Source organism: Vespula pensylvanica, chromosome 22 (genome assembly GCF_014466175.1).
Source record: "Vespula pensylvanica isolate Volc-1 chromosome 22, ASM1446617v1, whole genome shotgun sequence".
Classification (NCBI taxonomy): domain Eukaryota; kingdom Metazoa; phylum Arthropoda; class Insecta; order Hymenoptera; family Vespidae; genus Vespula; species Vespula pensylvanica.
In genome coordinates this window covers 2857686-2872610 of record NC_057706.1, presented here as the reverse complement: position 1 = coordinate 2872610, position 14925 = coordinate 2857686, and the positions used below count along the sequence as shown (strand labels likewise).

Genomic DNA, 14925 nt, shown 5'->3' with positions numbered 1-14925 from the left:
GATAGATAGATAGATAGATAGATAGATAGATAGATAGATAGATAGATATATAAATAGAAAGATAGATAGATAGATAGAGAGAGAAAGAGAGAAAGAGAGAGAGAGAGAGAGAGAGAGAGAGGGATAGAAAAAGAAAGAGAAAGAAAAAGTGGCAGACTGTCGCCTCTGGTTTCCCGCGTTTGTTCGTTTGCCACGATTTTTCTCGGTGTGCGGGCGAAGCGTTCTTTTTTCGGGACCAAATCGTCGGAGGCTAAGGAGAGAAGAGCTGGAGGCCACAGGGATAATCGAGCAACCCCGAAGGACGCAGATGCCCCGAAGGAAACAGCACGCACCGCAACGAATGAAATGTAAGTTTCTTATGAAAAAAAAAACCAAAAAAAAAATAATATCCCTTTGCCTTCTTCGTCTCTCTTCTTTCTTCTTTGTGTTCGCTTTATCTTTCGAACGAATTTTTATAAACCTAATTTAATTTCTTCAAAGATCTTTCTACGTCTCCTCTCCCACCACTTCTCTTCCAATTCATCTCTCTGTGTTATGTATGTGTGTATATATATATATATATATATATATATATATACATATGTATGTATATGTATATGTATACACGTATACACACACGTTCGTTCGAGATTTCGTTAAAGGTTTTCGTTTAGTTCGGCTCATCACGAAAAACGTTGATCGAACGAATTGTCCTAAGAATTTTTTCTTCCTTCTCACCTCCCAACACCCTCGTCATTATTTTTGTCTCTCTCTTTTATTTCTTTTTTGTAAAAGATGATCGTAGATGTATGTATATCGAATATTATGTATATCCAACGTTTCTTCCTTTGACCATGCGAAAGTGCGCCGTAAAGCAGCGCGTAGCGTCGGCAAGCCACGTGCTATTATTTTGCGTGTAATCGGTTAAGGTCGTGCTGGCTCGTTCGTTCGTTCGTTCGTTCGTTCGTTCGTTCGTTCGTTCCTAGCATCGTCGACCCTATCAACATCTTTTTTTTTTTAAAGTTCTTGGAAGTGTTATGTTAAAGGTAACAATTACGACTGACTTTCCGCGAACATTTATAAGTAGTTTTGTCTTTTATCTCTGATCGAGTTAACGCAAGGTTTTGTTTGTAAATTGTTTTCTAAGAACGCGCGAATCCGAAATAATACATATATATATATACATACATACACACATACGTATATACATACCTAAGTAAATACCTAGCAACAATTGAATCACTTTCAAACGAAAAGAAAAACCTAAACTCATATATAAATACATATCGTCTATATTATTTTCCCTGTGCATAGATCCGACGATCGATATCGTGATCGTTTTCTCGTTCTTCGATCGAAGCGCGATCAACATACTTGAGTATTTATGTATGTATTTGATCGTTAATGCCATTGCGCCTACACGAGAGCCTTGTAAGTAAATACGTAAGTACTTACTTACGTAGTACAATGTTTCTCCTGTCGATGTTAGACAACGAAGAAGTACAAATTAGAAAGTCAATGTCCTTTATGGAGGACAAACTGTGGCCGAAGAGGTTAATTACGTAAATGCTTACAAAAAACATCGTCGAATTATTGTCCGTTCGCTCACGCATTCGCTTCCCACTCCCCCCCTTTCCCTTTATCCTCCATCTCCCTTCTTTGGTGACGTGTCTCTTTTTCTATCTTCCTCTCTCTCTCTCTCTCTCTCTCTTTTTCTTTCTCTCTCTTCAAAACATTTACAACCTACCTCAAACAAACGAAAGACTTCTATATAAAGGCACGCTCGCACGTTTACCTGCGTACGTTTTCTAAGCTTTATACGTACCTTTATACTCTCCGTTCATATATACCTATATACAAAAAAATAATTTTCAAACGTTCCACGTCTGATCAGCGATATGAGAATCGATATTTGATATCCGTCTCGACAACGATTCGACTTTTACTAGAGTTGAAATTTGACGAGTCGATCGAAGGGTGGCAAGCGTCGGAAAGAAGAACAGGGGAAGAAGAGGATCCGAAGGCCGTAACGCGCGCCATGCTGCTTTTCCCACGTGGGGAGCCATGAGGCGTAAACAAACTCGCCCCCAACGGAGGACGCCATCTTGGTGAAGTTCTCTGCCGGAAACATTTACAATTCACTCAACTTGCCCTACCAAAACTTGGCCAAGCACCGATAAATCTTTGCTTGTCTATCTGTCTCTCTCTCTCTCTCTCTCTCTCTCTCCCTCTCTCTCTCTCTCTCTCTCTCTCTTTCTTTCTCTCTCTCTCTTTGTCTCATACGCGCACGCGTACGATTCCCTTCGCGGTGAACATAAATTCGAACAGTATACTCATCACGTTGTCTTTTCTCTTTTAACGCGTAAGAAACGCGTGAAACTGATATGAATTGACTAGTAAAGGCCGCAATCCAGACGCCATCTTGAAAGCAATCGCATGATGTTCGATAGGGAAAATATTTCGTTCTTCTTATTGTCTATATTCCTGTTTTTTTTTTTTTTTCGAACGAATTTTCAGTATTTATTTCACGTCGCTAGTCTCTATTTTTCAGCCTTTTTTTTTAGAGAAAAAAGAAACAGAGAAAAAAAAGAAAGATGTGAATGTTTTATTAACCCGTTTAAATTTACGAAGCAAATTTGCGTATATCGACTGATGAAAATACAAGACGTAGGTACTACTTACTTACGTGCAGGATATAGAATATGATATCGAAATCAAAAGAAAGGAAATCGTGAATTTCCGATTCGGATTTTGATGCATTTGAAGTGGAACGAATCTCATATACGAATGCTATAAATCCAAAAGTAAAATGATATGTGGGCCAAGGCGATGCATCGTTGATTTCTTAGGTGATCTTTATGTTCTCATAACAGAAATATATAGGTATAGTACACGTAACTTTAAAAGCCGTAGTTATAAACGGGATTGTTTGTCAGATTGTAAAACCTACGTAGGTATGTAGTTACTTACTTATTTACCTATTTACAATGTGTTAGAAAAATATTCGGACATTTTTCAAATCGAATAAATTGTTTTTCAAACTGGACAAAGCATTTTGAATTTTTTTATATAAGCATAGAAAATTTTGCGTAATATTTCGTTTTTGAGCAAAACGATAAAAAGTATAAAATCTGTAAGCTCGTTTGTTTCACAAATACCATGTAGATATTATCAAAACCGATCGATTTTAAATCGAATTAATATATATATATATATATATATATATATATATATATAAAACCATTAAATATATATGTCTTATTATAATTACGAGGAACGTCCTTACCATTATGTCTTAAAACTCATTATTTTATTACGATTGTAAATATTTTCGAACGAATGCTCTATAATTAATGGATTTTAATATATAGGTTGCATACATAAGACAAAACGATCTGTAAAAATATATTCGTATTTCTGATGTATTTTTTTTTATATTTTTGTATTCGTCGTTACATATTTTTTATTGTAATTCAAACAAAATTGTATTTCTTTTCTTCCTCTTTTTTTTTTTTTTTTAAATCCTGGACATATTTCATATAGTACACTAACATCTCCGTGTCCAATCAACGTTCCAGGAAATTTTGTCCAATCTAAAAAAAGTTACATATTTCTTTACGATTTACGGTATTACAGTCGTTTCATTTGAAACGTCGAATTGAGAATACAATGTGAAAAAGTTAAAGTATATTATCGCAAAAGTGAAAACGAATATATCACGGTAGATATTATGGTGACACGACGCGAGTAAAGATGCATCGTTTGGTATCTTTCGCGGTCGTTTCAATCTCGAGAAACTTAGAAATATTGAAACCGTTTAAATTAATGTTATAAGATAACTGGTGATACACAAAGTTTCTATCCGTGCGAAAGGATAAAGTCATCAGCGAAAGTAGACGTGTGGTTTGCGAGGCTTAAGAAAATAACAAAATATGGCCTGCAGCCTGCGGATAAAAGCGAAGTGCGAGCCGACCGTGGTTAATTTCTCCGCTTCGATTTATGATGTTCTCTTCTCGAAAGGATCTCGCAAAACATCGATTCGTTCGGATCGATCTCTCAAGTAAGTACTTAGGTAGATAGGTAGGTAGGTAGGTAGGTAGGTAGGTAGGTAGGTAGGTAGGTATCGTTGCTCAGCCGTTTCGAACTGCATCGAAGAGAACTAATTAGCAATATTTTAACGACGAACTATCACCAATTTCCTTCGATCGATTCTCTTCATCTTTGTCTCTCTATTTCCATCGATAACGCACTTTATGTGCGAAAAGCCAATATAGATATATACATAAGTACTTAGATACATATTCATCCATGCGCATGTAAGTACATACTTAATTCTATCGATGACGGTTCTTTTTCTTATCGTTGTAGTCGTAGATTCAAATAAAAGGAAGAAGAAATATGGATAAAGAAAAAAAAGGAAAGAGAACTCTGAAAAAAGAAAGTATAGAAGTTTATTAGTCGTGTATATGTTGTTGATAATAACTGAATTGAAATCGTTGGGTTTTTATCGTTATTTATAGTTTATCGTAGGTTGTAGATAGATATCGAAAAGAAGGAAAAATTAGGAAGAGTTTTTTTTTTTTTTACTAATTTAATGGAAAAAGAAACGTACAAATTAATAGGAAGAACCTTTTTATGATGTTAAGTCTATGGAATGTTTTATTAGAAGGAACTTCTACGATTAGGTCATTCGATAAAAGAAAGAAAGAAAAAAAAAAAAATAAGAAACAGGCTGCTGAATGACTAAATAAGGAATTCTTTAGATTAAAGTAAAAGATTTAATAAATAGGTAAGATTTATTAGGCTATAACGGTATAGTAGTACTAGATCGACTATCATCTCTTTGATATATATAAACGAATATACGAGAACAAGTGAAAATGTATAAAACTTTAGATACGCTAATGCACTCGTCATATAATTAATCGTTTCGTATATCCAAGTAGACTAACTAATAGAAAAATTGCGATAAACTCGTTTTGAAATCTAAGGTCGTTAGTTATCGAAACCAATGTATTCTCATAATCATGTAATTCCATTAAAATATCTGTCTGTATGATAATTTTATTCTGTTTCTCCTTTCTTTCTTTCTTTTTTTTTTTTTAATCTTAAAGGACTCGATCACTTAATTTTCTAATTTCTACTTATTTATATTTTCTTAAAAATCTTAATCGTTAATAAATATTAATTACTACCAATGAAATCGAGTAACGCACCTTACAGAAATCGACCTTTGGTCTTATTTATTTAGAACATCTAGAACGTTGAAGGACGTTTACAAATATTGAACGATCGATTATCACCGTTAAAAACGCGTTTTATTTCCCCGTGTACGTAGGTGTCGTCGGGGAACTGGAATTTGGTGAAAAATTGTGAACATGGCACGATCGACGTCACTACATGCCACTAATAAAACGCGTCATACATAGGTATGCTTGCGAAAGGTGCATTAATCGCGTGCTTGGAGACGGATTTACGGCATCCACCGCAAAATTCGAATCCTACGCAACAGGTGCAGCGTAGGTGCATCTTCACATACCGTCGTCTTAAAATGGTTTAAACGGGTATACTTACCGAGCTCAAGAGTTAAGCAAAAATCTCTGATAAGAGAGTAATCTATTCTGAGTCATCGAATAAACAAAAATTTTATACCTTTTATAGATAATATTCATTGTGATATAAATTTTGTTTTCACAAAAAAAGAAAGAAAGAAAGAAAGAAAGAAAGAAAGATCGTAAATATATTAGCTTTGTATGTCGACAATTTACATTTTTATTTGAATTTTCAAACGTCATGTTTTCTTCAATGAAAGTGGAAATTGATTCTCGTGGAAAATGTACGGATGTATGTGTTTCTCTGTGCATATATGTGTCTATATATATATATATATATATATAACTTGTAATTGGAAATTCAAAGTCAGTTAAATGATATGTAAAATATTTTAAGATTATGAAATAGGAACATTTCTAGTTAAATAGGAAATTTAATAATTTTTAGTTCTTCTTATACAACGTCATGTATTTTTTAAATTAATTATATCTTTTAATCGATTAATCGTATAAAAAAGAAAAAATTACGAGTATAGACTTAAAGTAAATAATGAATGAGATATTAACGCGTGAAGTAAGCTATCTACTAATCTTAGTGACTAATCTAACTAACCTTAGAGAAATGAAAATTTATAAGAACTACAAGCGGAAGTTATAAACGCCGCTAATCAAATAAAATCTAAAATGTTACAAAGTATATGAAGAAGAATGATTACAAGACATTGATTGTAAATATAAGAAAATAGTAGACACTTGGAATATTTATCGAATGAAATAAATTAATTGTAATATTTTTCTTTTCAATTACGTAATAGCATTAACGAGTTAGTAACTAAACTGATTGTATGATGTTTTTTATTTTGTCATTACATTTTAAGATGATTTATATTTAAAAGATATTATATATGCTAATATCTCGATAATTATTAACTTTAGATTTATATTTGCTTAATAATTTTTTTTTTAACGCGTTTAATCGATTAAGATATCTAATTAACTAATTAAAAAATATTGGTTCCTTCGTAAGAAAAATTAAACATTATGAAATTTCTGGTTTAACAGGAAGTCATTTATTTTATTAGATACTTATAAAATATTTTATTCACAAAATCATGAAACTTTTTTGTTCATGTATATATTTTTTTCTATTACTTTCAATAAATGAGATATTCATTGAGCCCTTAATTTATAATCAATCTGTATGTACGTAGACATCTCTCTCTCTCTCTCTCTCTCTCTCTCTCTCTCTCTCAGTTTTTCGTCACATTACGTAAAGTGAATCTTTTCGCTTAATTCTGAAAAATATTTCAAGATGAAAGGAGATACATACGTCGTTTAAAACGTCGCCGTTTTCCCTTCCTACAAGTTTATATGGCAACGATATTTAATTCATCACCGTGCGGACGATTATTTTCTCAACGCGAGAAAAGCGAGAGTGAAAGGGAAAGATAAAGAGAGTCAAATGAGAAAATCGAGTCGGTTAGCGGAGAGTTCTGATGTAGAAGAGTCCCGGGCTCGTCTTTTCGCGGCTCGCGACGCGTTGACTTCATTCATAAAGTACGTCGTAGGAGTCGGTGTAGACGGCGCAGGCGCATCTCCGGTCGTTCAAACTCGAGACTCCGAGACTAGAGACTCGGCTTGGCTCGGTTCGAAACGAACATACTTAAGTACGACGGTCTCGTAGCTGCCCGCGGATATTTTCGGACTCAACGCGAAGTAGAGAGAATCACGGACGTTCTTGAAGCGACGAAAGGATTGTTGATGAGTGAGTAGGTACTAGGTATAACTAGTAAAAGTAAAAAGAGTCAAATTCGTATCGTTGAATTCGCTCGAGACAAGAAGAACAAAAGTACGATAACCAAACGGAAATACGATGACAGTCGACGCTCTAAAGATTTTACATCTTTTGCTTAGATATATCTATCTAGAAACGTCGAATGCAACGAGAATATCGACGACGCGGGTTTTCGATTATATTTAAATTGTCGTCTGGTCGTTCTAAGATAGGACAAATCGATTTTCGGATACGGCCGGCCTCGTCCGTGCCAAAAAAAAGTGTTCTGCATCGACGGTAATTAAATTTGAGAGATCTAAAAACGGCCATCGTTTGGTCGCATTTACGTTTCGATCGTGAACTTTTTATGAGGAGACGTCGAGTTTTCAACGAAATTCCCATTCTCCTTTTTGATCTTTTTCATCGTCTTCGTCGTCATCGTCATCGGCATCGTCGTCGTCGTTGTTCGCGACAAATTTTTCCAATTGGATGTTTCCAACCTATTTATATACTATATACTCTTTTCTCGATCATAAAATTATGATCGATCCGAAAAAAATTTCTATGTAACGGTTTAATATTCGTAACGTTACACAAGAACGTATTTATTTATGTTTGATTTCAACGACATTTAGTTCTTATTAATTTGATAACTATTGCGAACACAGTTGTATACGTTATTATTTATGCAGCAGTAAAACTTACCTACCTACTTACTTTGTTGCCGCATTCACGAGTTAAGTTTCGAACCGATTTCATAAATAATGTATCGAAACATTGAACCTTTGTATAGGGACGTATCTTATTTTCGTACGTTAAACGAAACAGTCTAAGAAGCCATTAAATTACCATCTTTCCGCAGATAGATACGCGGAAAGCAAAACTTAACGATGTCCATTCAAATTTATCCAATCATTAAGAATCACATTAGCGAGTCTATCAAACTCGCTTTAAGCGTGTAGTGGGTCTATTATCGACTGCTTATAAATAATCCGTAAAATATTTTTTAGTAAGTATATCTTAATATCGATCTTGGCCAATTATTATTGTTATCCGTTAATAGGAGAACGATCGCGGGTATAGGACGAAGGGAGACACGGGGAGAGAGAGAGAGAGAGAGAGAGAGAGAGAGAGAGAGAGAGAGAGAGAGAGAGAGAGAGAGAGAGGGATAAACGAAAAAATTCACGTAGTTCTCGAAGTTAAACACGGATATAGAAAGATTTCGAAATCTGAGCGATACGCGAACGAAAGACATAAATTCGTTAGATACGAATCTATTTTTATTCGACGCGTTACGGAGTATATATTTTAACGTGTGATTTGTGCACACGCATCATAATATCTTGGTGTGACGAGAAAAAAAAAGAGGAAAGAGAGAGAGAGAGAGAGAGAGAGAGAGAGAGAGGAAGAGAAAAAGAAAGGAAAAACAAAATTCCTCGCTGATGACGAAACGAACGACCATGTTCGAGGGACACACGCGTATAGCTCCAGTTTCACGATAGAAAAGAGACGTGATTTTTCCGTTGCGTTTACCTGGGACGAAGAAACGAGTACCTGCGAAACGTGCCGTTAAAGTTTTATGGCGATCTTCCAGGCAACGACGTTTCCCGTAAATATGGACGCGTTAAAGGGAGACGAAGAGGAAGAAAAGATATGAGATAGAAAGAGATAGAGACAGAGATAGATAGATAGATAGAGAGAGAGAGAGAGAGAGAGAGAGAGAGAGAGAGAGAGAGAGAGAGAAAGAGAGAGGTAGATATATAGGTGAGTACCTGCATCGGGTCGTAAGAGAAATTTTCTCCTACGGGAAGAGCCGCGATCGAAGTCGCGGTTAAAAACCCCCTTTAGAAGAGGCTTAGAGGAGGAACGACGACCCATGGCGAGCGAGACGCCCATTGCGCAAAACTTTCACCTCAAACAATGCCGTGCGCATTTTTAGAACCCCGAGAACTGCCTTCTTCTTGCCGTCATAAATCCTTCAACGCGATGAAAAAGGGGCGCGACCTTCGCTCGCAGAAGTTTTCGTGACGAGCCAAGGAACGAACGATTATCCGAGGTTGGATCGTTTCGAAGCACTCTAAGGAGGAGAGCTCAGTGCACATTTTTACTCGGTTATTTCTCGGGCAACTCGCTATTATCCTATCGGTGGGTACATATCGCTTTCACCGTTAGGATTTAGTTTCAATGTATTCAACATTATTACAATTGTTTGACTTACCTACCAACCTTCTTATATGTCTATTTATTTATATGCATGTTTATCTATGAATATATATTTATACATACATACATACATATGCATATATACATATATATATATATATTTATATATATCTGTATATTAGTTTATACACAAAGCAATTACAATCGAATATCGTAATGCATTACGAGGTACAAGGAATCGACCATAAATGATATCGCGTATCTGTTAACTTACAAGAAAGCTTTATTATACTCCTTCGGAGATTTCTTAACGGTTAGAACGAGAGAACGAAAGGCTTCTAATAATATGAAAGTCGATCGTGTACACCGTGTGTTATTCGTATGGCTCTCGTACGCGATCGGTTATCGCCCGATTTAATTATAACCGTGATCTGATTTATGCACAGATCGACATCTCTCGCCCGCGAGTTTATATCCGTTGTCGGAGCGATCTTCTCTCAGCGTTATCCATGCCCACTATGCATACAGAAAATTACGATCGACTCGAATCGTTGACTTTTCGAACGAGAAGGGTAGGTAGGTAGGCAGGTAGGTAGGTAGGTAGGTAGGTAGGTAGATAGGTAGGTAGGTAGGTAGGTAGGTAGGTAGCGTACTCGTACGAATGCGTACAGCTAATTCCAATATCAATTTCTCACTCTCGCCCGCTTCGAAATAAAGCGGTGATTTATCTCAAAAGGCTTTCGACGAGTTTCCAAATCGTTCATCGGAAACGACGAAAAGCGTACAATTACGACGACGTGCGGCATGTAAAATTATTCATGAATCTTTTCAATTTTCCATCGTGCCAATGCGTGACATTTTATTCTTCTTTCTATATAGTTATATAACCTATATATACACGTTTATTTTATATGTATGTTATATACGTGTACATATAGGTCTATTTAACGTCTATACATATACACGTATGTATGTATAATATATACTATATATACGTATCTTTTTCTCATTTACGAGAGCAAATAAAATAATGATAAAAGTCATCTCGCGCATCAAAGGAGCGTCGATGCGTGAAACGGTTCGATACTTACATTTCCGTACCGCGATCGCTCTCGCTATGCAACCGAGTCAGCTTTCTAATCGGCTTCCGTTACTTCCGGTAATCGTGATTTACACGCGATATTACTTTACGGGTAAACACGCCAAAGGCAACGGGTCGAGATTAATGAGATTCTACGGGAGATCTTCCTGATTTTCGCTTTGGAACCTTTTGCTTCGATGGTATTCCATCGGACAACATACATTTGACTTCGTAGCTAAAGCCTAAGTAAGATAAATGAATTTACTATCGACTTGCTTACTTTCCGATCGTCGGTCAAAGAAGTTTGTTCTTCTTATGTTCCAAGGACGTAATGACCGAGAGTAATTTAAAGAAATCTACAATGTTGGTCAATCGATTTACGCTAGCCCGTGAAACGACTCCGCTCATAAATCCTAAACTTTATGGATCCGCAACCGAGAGATCCTAAGTCAAAGTTACATAACGTGAACTTTATCTTTGCCGCGTTACCGTGCCATCCGTCACAATTTTTTTCTATTTCCTTTTTTTCTCTCTCTCTCTCCTTCTTTTTCTCTCCTTTATTTATTTATTTTTTTTTTTTGAAGATATTTTTTTATAACTCTTTTTTATCATTTTTTTTTCTTTCTTTTATTTTCAAGTCATCTCGTTGGACATACTATATTCCAGGCATCAATCAATACGAATTAACATTACCTCTGATTAAACTGTAGATAAGCGTAAGATCGACGATCATTTTTTGATCGCGACGCAAAAGTTGTCACGTTTGCTGTTTATATTTTCATTTAATACATTTCTTTTTATCTTCTCAAGTTTTTTTTTTTATTTTTTTTATTTTTATTCTTTTTTTTTAAATTCTTTCTTATTATTACATAATCAAGTTGAGAACGACGAAGTGTATGGATCCATCCCTTGCGATTTATATCGTGCATACAAACGCGTTACTATTATATCGTTTCTTGGCAGATTTTCCCTTCTTTCTTTCTTTATGCCGTTATACATATACGTACACATACACACATACATCATACATACATACATACATACATACATACAATATATATATATATATATATATATATATATATATATTCTAAGCGGCCCTAATAAATTAGCCGTAGGAAAAGACGGTTGTATGACAGATGCCCGATGGCTGCCATAAAGGAGCCGTTGGAGACGCTCACTGGTGATGGCAGCACATCAAAGCGCATCCGTAGCAGCATCCCCACCGTCCCGTTGTTTTATGTTTACCGAGAGATTCGTCTCTTTCTCTTTCTCTCTCTTTTTCTCTCTCTCTCTCTTTCTCTCTTTCTCTATCTCTCTCTATCTTTCTCTTTTTCGCTCTTCGACTGCACGAGAAACGTCGTGTCGGGTATACATTACTAAGAAAACATTCTAGAATGAATCCGTATCTATAGCCCGTTTCCATAGAAGTCTATAACATTGTTTCGACGATAAATCGACTCGAAGTAAATCCCCTCTTGCTTAGCGAGAAGAGCTTCCTTAGAAAATCGTAGACGTTGGAAAACGATAGATTAACACCTACGCGCCTTGAAGTCTTTAATGGGCAATAAATTATTACAAAGGCGTCACTCCCTTTTTCTTTCACTCTTTCTCTCTCTCTCTCTCTCTCTCTCTCTCTCTCTCTGTCTCTCTACTTACTTACTCACTCACTTACTCACTCTCTCTCTTTTTCTGCCTCTTTCTGATTTTCTGGAAAGAACACGCACATAACTCCTCGCTCTCACGTTGTATCACTTCGAAATGATCGGGTATCGTTGACTATTCGAAGCTAGGGGACTTTGATGGATCGATGCTTACATAAGTTGGCATTAATTAGTTCTCTTGCATCTTTGATTTCTTCCCGGGAAACTTGTTACAAAATCTTTATCTACGGCACCATTTAAACAAGTTTTCTTCACGTTTATATGAAGGTAAGTAAGTAAATACTTACGTACCTGTACAGTCTGTTAAGAAAAAAAAAAAAAAAAAAAAGAAAGAAAGATAGAAAAAAGGATTCAGAACTTTAAATATATAATGTCCGGTAAATTGAATAATAGATATTTCAGCGGTCTGAATAAAATAAAGTGATTTTAACAAAGTTATACGATATGATATAAAATAAGATTATGGTAAGTTAATCCTTCATTTAGACACTCGTGTATTGTCATTATCTAAACAGGAGATCGCTTATTACTCTATCAACTTCGATTTTTCGATTCATTATGGATGACTAATTTACCTTTTTTTGTTTTCTGTTTTTTTTTTGTTTTTCATTTATTTATTTATTTATTTTTTTTTTTCAATGGAAATTTTCGCAAAATGAAATGGATTGGAAATGGTATGGAAATACGAACGAGTTCATCTCAATATTAAATGCTAAAATTTGGAGAATATTGTGGTAAATTTGATCCTGTTAAAAAGCAAACAAAAACATATTTATGAATTTATTAAAAACAAAAAATAATAAATAAATAAATAAAAGACGAAAAAAAGAAATACAAAAAACAGTATAAAAAACCAAAAAAAAAAATGCAGTTACGTGAATGATTTGTATACGTACGCGATATATAATTTTACACGTATGAATAATGCAATTTTTTTTTTTTGGTTTTTTATAAATAAAATCCACAATACATCTTACTCTTACAAATTTTATGAAATATCCGTTATATACAACGTACGCGTTAAGTAATTTTTCTTCGATTATATTATTTTCAAAAATGCCCATCGAAGAAAGCAACGAGTCTCGAAGCTCAGAAATTCGCGCGAATTTCGTAATTTCGTAATTTCGTAATTCCTCCCATAAATGAGACGTGACGACGAGCCAAGGACGTTTTCACGAGTTCTTTCGACGTTTCCACGAAGGAAAAGCTTTAATATTAGAACGTCAATCGCAGCTAGATTATTATTTAACAAGCATCGTTCATTTTTTAAATCTGGCTTATTAGCAAATAATGAAAAATTATAATAAAATAGAATAGTAATACGAACAATTAGGAATTTTATTCGAAGAAAAGGAGAAAAGAAGAGGGGGTTGAAGGAGGCCGTATTGATAGATCTATATTACCAAAGAAGAGAACGCGTTTCCGATGATCGCCAGACGGTAAGAAGAGAATGCAGTCAACACGATGGAGCTTAACACAGCGATGGCGAAGAAGAAGAAAAAGAAGAAGAAGAAGAAGAAGAAAAAAAGGAGGAAGATGAGGTGGAGAAAGAGATGGTGGAAGTACAGAGAGAAAAAGAAGGAGGGTGGAGGGAAGTCTTTCGTTGAAAACGAAGCGGAATCGGCGGTGGCGGCCTCCGGCGCGAGTCCTAAGGCCGTAGAACGTGCCGGCACGCTTAAGTGACTTTCGGTGTTTGGCCTTTGCACGCGGCAAGAGCCTTTTGCCTTTTGCGACAAGATCCACGGGCGGCGAGTACTCATGGTTGAGAGGGGAATGGATCGAGGGGAGGGAGGGAGGAGGAAGGGGTCGTAAGGAGGAGGCGGAACCGCCAGTAGCAGCAGCAGCAGGAGCAGCAGCCTCAACCCTCCGACCTTCCATAATTCAATGCTCCTTCGAGCAGATAGCTAAATCACAACGGCGGACGACAGAGAGAGAGAGAGAGAGAGAGAGAGAGAGAGAGAGAGAGAGAGAGAGAGAGAGAGAGGGAGAGAGAGAGAGAGAGAGGGAGAGGGAGATCGTAACGCGCTCATGAGCTTGGTTAGGAAATGGAAAAAGCATGACGGGGGTGACGAACGCGTAGTGGGAGTCGAAGGTACGTTCGTTTCTAGCTGTTTTCCAACTTCGCAAACGAGGGTGGACGGACGCTCGGCACGCATCGTCTCTTAGAACGAGTGATATTAGGAAGGATTTTTATCCTTAAGAGAAATACTAGGAATAGCGAATGTAAGATCTTCGATTTTGATTGGATCAATGCCATTGATCGATTGCGAGTTAATCTCTTGTATTTTTCTTTTTTATTTATTTAAATATTTGGAAAAATATTATTCGTCTTTTTCGATTAATTTTGAGGGGAGCTAGAGGATGGAAAAATGAAAAGAGCGATAGATATAATTTATCTCTCTTTTAAATTTCTAAGCTGATAGAAAATATGAATTTCGATGGAAGTTATATTAAGAGTGTATCGATTCGATCGGATTGATCAACGAAATTAGAATAACGCGTGGTCGTTCCAACATACGTATCTGTCTATTACATATTCGAAGCAGTACTGTTCTCGAAAATTGACATCTGTTTCTCTTTTTTCTTTTTTTCTTTCTTTTTCTTCCTTGTAAAAGAACGAAACCATCGGTTAGTTCGTAATTTACGCGATATCGTCGATTTTTATTTTATCTTGTGCGGTGCCATAAACGATGACGGTAGAAGGAGTAAAAA

The 14925-nt window shown here is 35.8% G+C and overlaps 1 protein-coding gene across 3 annotated transcripts in view; it reads left to right on the top strand.

Annotated features, from left to right (window-relative positions):
* Positions 1 to 67: 67 nt before the first annotated feature.
* The window catches only part of LOC122636595 (protein tiptop), a 139780-nt gene continuing 124922 nt past the window's right edge, over positions 68 to 14925 (top strand). For all 3 annotated transcript variants that reach the window (XM_043827974.1, XM_043827970.1, XM_043827972.1), the window contains exon 1: positions 68 to 347. In XM_043827974.1, the coding sequence (XP_043683909.1) occupies positions 308 to 347 (40 nt within the window). In that variant the 5' untranslated portion in view covers positions 68 to 307. The remainder of the gene's footprint in view (positions 348 to 14925) is intronic.